Here is a 13,241-nt window from a genome sequence, read left to right on the forward strand (position 1 = left end):
TACATTTTGATGTTGTCTAAAAATCAAAGCAATTAAAATAATGCGGAAGTACATTAAGTTTTATCATATTTTAGAAAACTGCAATAATAATGACTACAATGTTATTTAATTAATAATGGTTTTGTTTTTTAAAAACACTTTTTTAAAACATGCACAAAGTGTTGCTACATCAACTACCTAAGACCCTGCTGCTACAAGGGAGTATTGTTACATCAATTATCTTATAGCCTGACTTCTAATGGAGTGCTGCTACATTGACTATCTTAAAGCCTGTCTCGCAACAGTGTGCTGCTACATCAACAAATACATTTTGGGTCATTATTTTCAATTCTTGAAAGATAATTTTTTTGTTGTGTTATTTGATAATTTTTTCTTTATTTTCAGTGCAACTGATTGTCGACACAAAGCAGAATGCCCTCTGAATGGTAAGTGCAAATCCACAAATATTATATATAAATGCATCATCACAGCAAAAAACCAACCCAACAAAGTTAATATCGGATTAACGGAAGGTGAGTGGAGAACCAGATATAACAACCACAAATCATCATTCAGTAATATTAAATACAATAAGTCTACCACTCTATCAAACTACATCTGGGATTTAAAAAACAATTTTAACGAAACTCCTATACTAACATGGTCTATTCTCGAGTCTGTACCCCTATTCAAATATTTCCAAAAGGTGCCCGCTATGTCTGTATGAGAAATTTGCTATGATATCGTATCCAAAACCTGAGGAACTGCTAAATAAAAGAACCAAAATTGAATCAAAGTGCCGCCACGAAAATAAATTCTTATTAAAAAACTACAAAGCTTGCTACAAACCAGACTAACAACTAACAATAACTATATTATTTCATATATCTCTAGGCTAACTAATAAATAACTCACATACACAACTATTGTAATATAGTTCATAATATTATATATATTTTAATATCAATTTTAATTTTAATTTTTTTAATATATAAATAACACACATTATCACATAAAAAAATACTTTAAACAACATTAAACATATAACTATTTCACAACTATTAGTTAACTAAAAACAAATTAATAATAATATTACCTAACTACTAATTAATTTAACGATCCAAAATACAAATAAAAACCGTAACGCCCACTAAACAAATCATAGCAAAATTAAACATTTACTACTTGCCAAATGACTGTGGTAACACATGAAACCCAGAGTTATATATTTATATATATATATATATATATAAATATATATATATATATATATATATATATATATATATATATATATATATATATATATATATATATTATATATATATATATATATATATATATATATATATATATATATATATATATATATATGTATATATGTATATATGTATATATATAAATATATATATATATATATATATATATATATATATATATATATATATAAGTATATAGAGATATATATATATTTATATATATATATATATTTATATATATATATATATATATTTATATATATATATAATATATATATATATTCATATATATAATATATATATATATATATATATAATATATATATATATTCATATATATAATATATATATATATTTATATATATAATATATATATATAATATATATTTATATAATATTTATATATAATATATATATATTTACATATATATATAATATTTACACAATATATATATATATATATATATATATATTTATATATATATATATATATATATATATATATATATATATATATATATACACATGTGTATATATATATATACATGTGTGTATATATATATATATATATATATATATATATATATATATATGTATATATATATATATAAACACACACACACACACATATATATATATATATTTTTTTTTTTTTTTTGTTATTCACCTCCTGAAGGCCTAGAAGGCCACTACAGATGTGGAGGCTACTTAATAGTGGTTATAACCCTCTCTCAACTCTATAACTCCGAAACACAAACCTTGATGAACAAGGCCACTGCGTGGAGAAACAAGTTCAGCGCGGTTCTATATATAAATACATAATTATACAATGCACCAGAATTTATCAGAATGCACTAGAATTATATATATATATATATATATATATATATATATATATATATATATATATATATATATATATATATATATATATATATATATATATATATATATATATATATATATATATATATATATATATATATATATATATATATATATATATATATATATATATATATATACAATTTTAATATTCATTCTACAAAACTGAGTGTTCAATGTTCTTAAAAGAACAGAGCAATAGTAAATTAAATTAATAGAAAATCACATAACAAAAACTTTTCATTCATCACTGTATTTCATCAATAAAGTATATGTATATTTCTTATGAGTATATATATATTTATATACTTTTTGATATATATTAGTAGAAACACTTACCAAATTTATTCTTCAGATGCTGTTTCTCCTTTTGTATGTTAATCAGATATAATGTTTAAATATTGAAAAATTCAAATAAGAGAAATAATATTTTACAATGTTTGGAGTTTCTATAATTATATAACTGCAACTACATTGCGACCAGAAAGTTACATTAGCTACATTATTTTTTCCAGATTTGTTTTTATTTTTTTTTAAAAAGTACTTCTTTTTATGTCTGCTTTATAATTTAATTCAGATTGTAACTTAATGTATGTATATATTTGACAATTATCATAGCAGGGCTTGGTTAGTTTCTCTGCTTGCAAATGCTTAAGCATTTGCTATAAATTATATATATTATTATTATATCTTTAATTTTAGAGAAAACTTTTTATTGAGCAAATAAATTAATAATGAAATAGAAGCATTATAATGATAATTATAATGATATTTTTTCATAATATTTTTGTTGCACCAAATTTATTGAACTTTCTGCAAAAAATTTTGCGACAATCTAAATTTAAGTTAATTTACTCTTTGATGAAAAAGATGAAAAAACAAGGATTAATGTCCCAATCTAAACCCTCAATTGATGTAGCAGTACTTTCTTGCATGCTATAAGTAGATAGTCAATCAATGTATGTACTGAAGCCCCCACAACTACCTATTTCAGTATGATGTTATCAGTGTTCAATATGTGTGCATGTGTGTGCGTGTGTGTGTGTGCGCGCGTGTGTGTATACTTATATATATATATATATATATATATATATATATATATATATATATATATATATATATATATATATATATATATATATATAGATATATATATATACATATATATATATATATATATATATATATATATATATATATATATATATATATATATATATATACATATATATATATATATATATATATATATATATATATATATATATATATATATATATATATATATATATATATATATATATATATATATATGCTGCTATATTATTATATATAAATGCCAAAGTTCGCTAAGCTTTAAACTGATTTAAATACTGTTAAAACAATTACTGTAAACTGTTAAATATATATATATATATATATATATATATATATATTAATTATATTATAATTATATATAATTAAATATATAAATATATATATATATATATATATATATATATATATATATATATATATATGTATATATATATATATATGTATTAACTAAATACTGTTAAAACTATCTTAGAACTGTTTTAAACTAATATATTTTTTTAATATTACTAATATAAAACAGATGGTAATTTAGGTAATACAAATACTAGAACAAATACTTATTCTATTTATGCCAATTTGTTTTTGAACAAATATTTATATATGCCAAAGCCATTTATTTATCGCATTTACGCCAATGTTTAAAAAAATAGAAATAAGACAAATAAAAATGCATTAATTCTATAATTAACATAAAAAGCGTATACAAATAAACAAATTTTAAAAATAAACATTTCTTGTTGATACTCATGGTTTGAAAAGTATCCACATTAATTTTAAAATTAGCTTCGCTTAACCTGACAGACAAATAACCAAAGTTATTATTCATCCAGCCAGGTTATTTTAATCATATATATTACAGTAATATATATTATAAGGTTATTTTTTATTAAAATCATCATAAAGCATGATAAAAATTTTTGAACCCGGAATCATCAGCTATTTTGATTACTTCAAATAATATACTTTTAAAGTTGCTAAATGGCTTTGACTCTTGGCTTAGAACTTTGCAATTGGTGTTCGCTTTATTCTCCCCTTGTGGGTATTGAGTTTTATTGTATTTTTTAGTTTGTAATGTTTATAGTATTTTTAAAGTATAACTTTGTCATGAATATAAATAATTAGGTTTCTTTTGTTTTTTTTCTATTTTTAGATATTAACTAACAAAATTAATGTTTCTTTCTAATTACTAAATACTAAATTACTAAATTACTAAATATTAAATTCTAGTGCATTCTGATAAATTCTGGTGCATTGTATAATTATGTATTTATATATAATTATGTATTTATATATAATTGTATAACTATGCAACTGATGCAAACTGCATTGTATAAAAAAGTTTGAATTTAAGATTGACTTTTTTTGTTTACAAAATGCAACTTTCTTTTTTTTTCCCACAACCATTATTGATTTTTTTTTTGTAGTGCTTGAAATAATATTTTAACTATACAAATGGTTAACAACCTAATGACTTTATAAGTTATTTTATACTACAATAATTTGTTTTGTTTTGATATATATATATATATATATATATATATATATATATATATATATATATATATATATATATATATATATATATATATACATATATATATTTATATATATATATACATATATATATATATATATATATATATATATATATATATATATATATATATATATATAAATATATATATATTACAGAGGGTTTGGCATGGGGAAGCAATCTTTTCTTTCATTATTCTCCGTTTTTTTCTTCTTTTTTTTAAAAAGCTGTATGCTATAAAGATAAGCAAAACTAGTAAGCACTCGCTGATCTATATACACTATATTGGATATATATATATATATATATATATATACATATATATATATATATTATATATATATATATATATATATATATATATATATATATATATATATATATCTATATATATATATATATATATATATACATATATGAATTTATATTTCATGCAATGTAATGTTTAAATATATATATATATATATATATATATATATATATATATATATATATATATATATATATATATATACATATATATATATATATACACACACACATATATGAATATATATTTCATGCAATGTAATGTTTTTTTTCTAGAGAGAACCTTTCATTGAACAAAGAAATAATAAATAAAATAGAAATATTGTAATGATAATGATTTGATATTTTTCCATAATAAATTGAATTTTTTTTCTTTCTACAATTCATTATAAAACTACAAATTTAAAAACAAAATAAAACTCATTACCCAAAATGTTTAAAACAAAAAAATAATTAAAAATTTAAAAAATATAAATGTTATTAATGTTACATAATCGATTACATTATCTATTCCTTTTTTAACATATGGCATAATAAATGCTGTAACAGACAATCAATGATATAACAGATCATATAATCAATCATGTAACAGATGATATAATAAATGATGTAACAGATGTTAATACCCAAAATGTTTAAAACAAAAAAATAATTGAAAATTTAAAAAATATTAATGTTAATGTTACATCATCGATTACATTATCTATGACATTTTTAACATATGGCATAATAAATGCTGTAACAGATGATACAACCAATGATGTAAAAGATCATATAATCAATCATGTAACAGATGATATAATCAATGATGTAGCATATGATATAATCAATGAATGATGTAACATGATATATTCAGCGATATAACCAATAATTTAACTAATGACGTAACAGATATAATCAATGATGTAACAGATATAATCAATGATGTAACAGATGATCAATGAAATAATAGATGCTATCAATCACAAAAAATAATACAATTAATTATGTAGTAAAAAAAAAGAAAGATATAATAGGTAAAATAAGAGATTAAACAGATACATTTATAACTTATAAGGAACTTGAAAGAATTAAAAAAGAAAATATAGAAAAGAGAAATATTTTTGACACAAATAAATATAAGCAAAATGTTATATGTATTTAAAATATATTTTCCATATTTACATATATTCTGGTTGTTTTTAACAACCCTCTCATAAACATGTACTCATGTATTGATTAAAAAAGTTTCATATGATATCAATCTACATTAAATAATTTACTTTATTACGGTTCTTAAAATGTTCTTTTGACGTTAGAAACTCTTTTGCTTGATAACAAAACTTTAAAATTGCTTTTTAAATTTTGATCATGGTCTGGAGAACAGATAAACACAAAATTGCCATTAAAAAGTGTGGACAAAATTTGACTACCATAAGTTTAATTATCAATAATGAATGCAATGGCTTCAATGTTGAATGCAATGGTTTCAATTTTGAATACAATGGTTTGAATCTCAATTAGATTTTGTTGTGGTTTTTAATGTGGCTTGAAACTTATGAATATATCACTCAGATATTTTGCCAATATTGTTTTATTGACTTGACGTATATACGCAGTACCTAGAAATTAAAAATTGACTATAAAATTCTAAAAAAACAATTTAATAAATGAAAAATTCACTAATGAACTAAACCACTAACCATTCCAACCTTCAGAGGTTAAAACATCTTCTAATTTCTTTGAACAGACATTATACTTTAGAACTTCATGTGTCAACACAGCCAGAAAATCTTCAAATGTTAGACCTTAATGAAAAAAAATCATTTGTACAGTATGCAAAAAAAAAAAATTGTACACTGAAAAAAAACTCATAATTTTAAAGATTGCATCAAAAAAATAAGTTGTCCGTTATATCACACAATTTGATTTTTTGAATGAGAAACTTTTGATCTTTAGCTTGCTATTTTATCTTTAAAAAAACATTTTTTAAATCATTATCTCTTTAATTTAAGATGACTTCAAAAGCACTTTGAAAGTTATTAATTTTTAGTAAAAGTTTAAATTAAATTTTTAGTACAAGTTTAAATTAAATTTTAGTATAAATTGTAATGAAAAGATTTGCCAATATTTAAAACAAAATTAAAACAATAGCAAATTTGTCTATCAAATGCTTAAGTTTTGTATTCAAACAGTTATTGTCTATACAATATATTATATAGACAATAAAATATATTATATTGTCTATATAATATATTATATTATATATAGACAATTATTTGAATACAAGACGTAAGCGTGTTTACTATTATGTTAATTTTGCAAATATTTCGCGATATGTAAACATTGATTTAAATTTTTTAAAAGTATTTAAAACATTTAATACTAAAAATAAAACAACTAGAAGTTACTAAATGTTTAAAATACTTTAAAGAATTTTAAAAAAATATTTACATTAGTGTAGTTTTGTTACTTGAGCATTCATTAAAATCTTAAATAAAATTTTTCTTAAATAAAATTTTTCTTAGCTAAATAGAAAATAATACATAATAAAGGAAAAATAACTGTATTTTTAAAGTCCTTTGTAAATAAAGTAAACATAAGGGATTCTTAAAACTTCTCATAGTAACAAAAAAAAAAATTTAAATCATTTCCATTTCAATAGAAAGATGAAATTAAGATTTGAGTTTGATTTTGAGTTGATGTAACTAAGCAACAAATTTAGTAATAACACAACACGTTTAAACAATTGTCTTATATTTTTTAATAGTAATAGGTTTTTTTACTTACTATGAGAATACTATTGAAGAAATTTAATAGTATTCAAAAATGACAAAAAAAATCATTTTTGTCATGTCATGCCTCAGATTTGAACAATTTTCATAGAATCATGTTAAGAATCATCTGAACAATTTTTCAATTAATTCATATTGTTGTGAGAATATTTTTTACTACCATTTATGGTCTCTTGCTAAAGTTTAGAATCAGTTTAGTATTTTTTCAGTAAATCCATAACTTGTTGAAATTGACTACCCAAAGTTAAGATATAATTTATATTATATACATATACATGTATATATATATAACATAAATCAAATCTTAGCTCTGTTATATACTTTGTTTTTGTGGAGATTTCAAAACAGTGGCAAGAGTTATTTTTGCATTTAGCCATGGATGTTTGATTAATTCATGAATAGCCATTCTATTTTTTGAGTCAATCACTACTATTCCAACAAAAAAAAGGGCAAGCATTTTAATAAAATTAAAAATACTTTTTTTTTTTTCAATATTTCAAAACCTTTTGATAACATCTTTGGCTAGGTCAGATATTTTTGACCATTCTGATGTAGGAAAGTCATATTCTCCTTCCATTATTTTTTGTTTCCTTCCTTGCGATAACTGCTTGCGTGGATTTTCAGAATGAAATGGAGGGTACCCACACAACATTATATATATGATAACTCCAAGACTCCAAGTATCACAACTCTAATAAGAAACAATAACTTAGTTAACATTTGTAAACAATCACGAATATGCTCTCTAACTTACATGAGCAACAACGTGATAAAGTCAAGACAACTGCATTACTTATCTTGGCCTCAGCTCTTGAGGCCAAAATACCAAATCACTTAAATTTCACATAAAGGTGTTTCCTTTATGTGGAGTTTAATTTTTTAACAACTTGTGTATGCAACAATCATCAATAATTCACAATTTAAAGTTTTGGATAAAAAAAAAGCTACCAACCAACAACTACTACCAACATATTACAGTACTCCACATTTCATATCAAGCAAAAAAATATAAGCTAATGCCTACTTTAACATATGTGTAGGGCTCACTTTCAATAGGTATATTTCCCATTTTTTGAGCTCAATGAAATCTTTGGGCTTCAAGAACCTATTAAATACTTTACTTTAAAAAATGTTTTCAATAACAATATTGAAATATGGGTATAATAAAAATGAGCTAATACTTATGCACTTTATATATGACTTTATAAATTGAAATAAATAAAAAATTTAACAAGAATTTTAAATTCTGACTTGGGGAGACACATAATAAAGAGTAAACTGGGGAGTAACAAGATTTCCTTTATCAATTTTTGCAAATTCAAAGTCTGTAAGCTTCACTAAAAAATTCTAAATTTATTTAAAAACTTTATCATCATCATCATCTTATTTCCAACCTAATGCCTGGATTTGTCAGCAGTTGAATATGATGTACAGACTTTTGAGATAATGCCTTCAGCCTTGGATATCAGAGTTTCAGTATAGGCTGCTTGCTTTGTTGGTATCATCTTTAAACGTGTTGCTAAGGCGACAAGTTTATTTGTTTTTTTATTACATTACAAGGAGTGAAACCAGGCATTCTGGGTTGAATATTGATACAATGATGTCTGTTAGCAGTTTTAACTGGTAAAACATCATTTAGATGAAGTTCGTATTTAGAATCATCGTCATTGTCAGCTTTGTCAGGACGGTCACTGTTCACATAGTAATACTACTCTGTTGCTTCAGTTTTTGACACCACAATGCCTCTACCTCTTAGTGCTTTTGACGAAGCTGAAGTTCTGAAGCTAACACTTTGTCATGAGAACCAAAACTTGTCACATGATCAATTTTCATTGACTGTAAAAATAACAAGTGTTTCGGATATTTTATCAGTTGTTCAGCATTCTGCCACCACAGTTGAAATGTCTTTGCTAAGATATCCTCCATCTCCAGGACCTTTTTTCACCCAAGATGGTATTGATCTGCGTTCAGACGGTATTGCTCTAATTTTGTCATTGTCATCAAGTAGATTAAACATCTTCTTGCATGATACCTGATACATCGCAACACTTGCTGACATGTTGGAAAACGCGCTTCAGTTATTTCCACATCTTCTGCCGTTAACTTGTTGCCAAGACCAAATATAACAGACAATTTTCCTTGTACTTTTCTTAGCAGAAGTTTTTGGGGAATGTAATTCCGATTGTATATCATAAGTGACAGTATTAGAAACATGCAGCTGACACAGCAGCTGCTTGTTAGTCATCTTCAATAATTCTAATTGAATGATGGACATCCAGATTATCCATTTTCAATACATTATTCTGAACATAATAACACAGTTATTGCACTGAGCATCTACAACAAGCATACAATGTTAAACAATATAGAAAACTATTATACATTTCTTCCCAGTCTAAACTATTTGACGCAAAAGACTACATACATCATCGAATGTTTACAGTATACAATAACCTCAAAGATCAAATTCAGAACTTCTTGCTTGAGGTGACACCAACATTGTGTCTCTAACGGAAAGGGTTGTGTCCTAAAAGATAAACTTTACTAAAGTTCTCAGGAATATAATACTTAATTGAAGGTAATTAAAATGCCTCAGTGTTGGCCTAAATTGTTGGTTTTTTTTTAAAAAAAAAAAAAACTGATTTTGTACTGCTTTTAGTACTGAAAACAGTACAATGGCTTCTTGTGACTATTGTCATGCTTTGCTTAGCATCAAGATAGAATAAAGAAAAACATCGCAAAAAGAGATTTGAATTTTAAAACAAAAATACAGTAAGGGATAATCTCAATCTTTGAAAAAAATATTTAAATAAAAAATATGATAATGTATTTACAAAGAATGATTTAAATATTAGTATATCTGCTTTGATAGCCAGACCTTTATCTCAAGTTAGAAAAAGTTCCTTAACATCTGTTAGTTTTAAAAGTTTTTCAACATCTTGTAAGAAGCAATGGCACACAATATCAACTAATATGGAACAGAAAGTAATTATAAAAAAAAAAAGCAAAATTTTTCTTTAGCGCATGTGTATCATTTAAAATTCTGAAAGTCAACATTTTATTTAAATGATCAATTTATTGAGACCTGAATATAACCCATCTAACAGTAAAATATTTGGGGGAGAGGTCTTAGAAAAAATTTATGAGGAAATAAACAACAAAATGATGGATCAACTAACCCAAGAAGAGAAAACAATAACAATTATGCAAGATGGATGAAGTAGTGATACTAATGATCCGCTTATTGCTCACAGTACATATGATAGACTTAAGTCTAAACTTTTATACATAACTTAATACATAATTCAAATATAAAAAATATATAAAAGTTTAAGATTAACTATCAAGTTTTTCTTTTGCGGGATGGTTGAGTGAGAATGAAGTCAATATGCAAATTCCCGAATTGATTATATAAAAACATACATGAAAAAACTACCCAATTTATGTAGAAATTATAGATTATCATGATATACTTATCAAAATCAGAAAAAAACAAATGATAATCGAGCAATATTAAGAAGCTAACAGTCTTCAAACCTAACTAATAATATTTGGTGTTTTTTTAAATCAAGTATTTAACTTTTTTTTAATTAAAGTTTTTATTACTAAATATAAAAGAAAAATAATAAAATTAATTATGTTGATTAAATAAAAAATATAAAAATTTTCTAGATGCAAAAGTGACAGCTGTCAGTTGACCGAATATGTTTAGTTGCTTTTCAAGACTGAACTTTATAAATACAAAAACAACTTAATGCTTAAAAATTTACAAACTCGTATTCCTTTAAAAATAATAATTTTAAATAAAATCAGGTAGTTTAATTGAAAAAAAAAAAATTTTAAAATAATTTATATAAAAAATTAAAACAATTTAAACTGAATACTTAATATTATGAAATGCTACTATAACAATTATTCATGTTACATAAACAATATAAACAAAAAAAAGTGTGCAAATGCAATTGATATTTTTAAATTAGTTAAAAAATAATTCACAAATGGTGTTAAAAGCTACATCGAAATATAAATAAAAAGATTGAATAAAAAAGAATCAAACAAAGTACATTTTTAAGAGAAAATGTTCTTAAATATACACAACAATTTCAAAAAATAATAAAACAAGAACATCAATCTTTGAAGTAAATGACTTTAAACAAGAAAAATAATCTTATATCTCTGCTCATTAAAATCATTTCAAAAACTGCTAATATCAGTAATAATATTATTAACTTTCGTGTGCAATTACTATTTAAACTGAATACTTAGTACTAAGAAGACAATTATTTTACGAAACACTATATTTTTTTTAGACTGCAAACTTAGCGCAATTAATGCATGCGCTAAGACATATAACTTATGTCCATTTTATGTAAGCCATTTTTTATCATGTTTTCATATGCTTTTTATTAACTTGTCGTCTTATTAACTCGTCGTAGTTTGTTTGTTAGTTTGTTTGTTAGTTAGTTAGTTTGTTTGTTTGTTTGTTTGTTTGTTTGTTTGTTTGTTTATTTGTTTGATTGTCTGTGAGCACCAAATCAATTTTTGATTTGGTGCTCACAGACAATCAAACAAATTTAATGCAAAATTATTTGGTGCTCACAGACAATCAAACAAATTTAATGCAAAATTAGTTAATACTTTTAAAAATAAATTTAAAAGTAATAACTAGTTTTGCAATAAGTTAATTAATTTAATTAATTTTGATTATATTTTATGTTTATTTTTTTTATGGAAAAGTAATTTTTTTTTATGGAAAAAAAGAATGAAAATTTTATAAACAAATATTAAATATTTTCAGATCACCGTCTAGCATATTTGGATAAGGCGTTGACTTTCGTTTACCGAAGGGTTGAGGTTCGTCACCCGCATCTTCCTAAATATTTTGTTTTTTTACACACGTATACAGCCGAATGTTAATAAGGTAAAACAGTAACATCAGAAAAAATTGATTACAATTTGTGTTTTAATAACATATAAAAGCATTGAGTTTTAAAAACTCGTTTTTAATTTTACTTGTTTAATATTTAAACAAGTCTAAAGAAATCATTTAAGCATGAAGATAAAAGAAGTAATCAACGTTATAAAAACTTGTTTTGTTATAGTGATTGATTTTATCAACAAACAAAAATTGTCTTTATAAAATCAACAGATATCAAAAAAGTGAAAACAGAAATATCTTTATAATTTAGAAAGAATTTTGAATAAAAAAGTTACTTCAATTAAAAAAAAAAAAATTTTATTTGTCTCTGTTTTTCTTCCTCCTCTTTTATTTTTTACAAATAATTAAATTCCTTGTAAACATATTATAACTTATAACTCTGCATCAAAAATATTTTTTAAGCGTGCGTTTACTTTTTTTTACTTAAAGGTAAATGAAAGCACAGCTGTATATATTTTTTAATA

General features: G+C 22.8%; 2 protein-coding genes across 5 annotated transcripts in view; both read right to left on the minus strand.

Moving 5' to 3' along the window:
• Nucleotides 1-11,440, minus strand: part of LOC100213539 (DENN domain-containing protein 3) — a 60,951-nt gene extending 49,511 nt beyond the window's left edge. Inside the window, exons 1-2 of one of the 4 annotated variants that reach the window (XM_065808210.1) lie at nucleotides 11,376-11,440; nucleotides 6,747-6,851 (exon numbers count right to left, since the gene is read on the minus strand). The gene's annotated coding sequence lies outside the window, so the exon portion shown is untranslated. Of the gene's footprint in view, nucleotides 1-6,326; nucleotides 6,666-6,746; nucleotides 6,858-7,497; nucleotides 7,574-11,311 lie in introns of those variants that run through there. The other 3 variants (XM_065808211.1, XM_065808212.1, XM_065808213.1) reach the window with 3 other exon arrangements.
• On the minus strand, nucleotides 7,748-9,343 carry LOC136086408 (MAP kinase-activated protein kinase 5-like). The gene is given in 4 exon segments (XM_065808706.1): nucleotides 7,748-8,529; nucleotides 8,863-8,943; nucleotides 9,090-9,185; nucleotides 9,275-9,343. Coding segments are annotated over 4 exon segments (441 nt in total). The 3' UTR covers nucleotides 7,748-8,334.
• Nucleotides 11,441-13,241: the final 1,801 nt, after the last annotated feature.

Source organism: Hydra vulgaris, chromosome 10 (genome assembly GCF_038396675.1).
Source record: "Hydra vulgaris chromosome 10, alternate assembly HydraT2T_AEP".
Taxonomy (NCBI): domain Eukaryota; kingdom Metazoa; phylum Cnidaria; class Hydrozoa; order Anthoathecata; family Hydridae; genus Hydra; species Hydra vulgaris.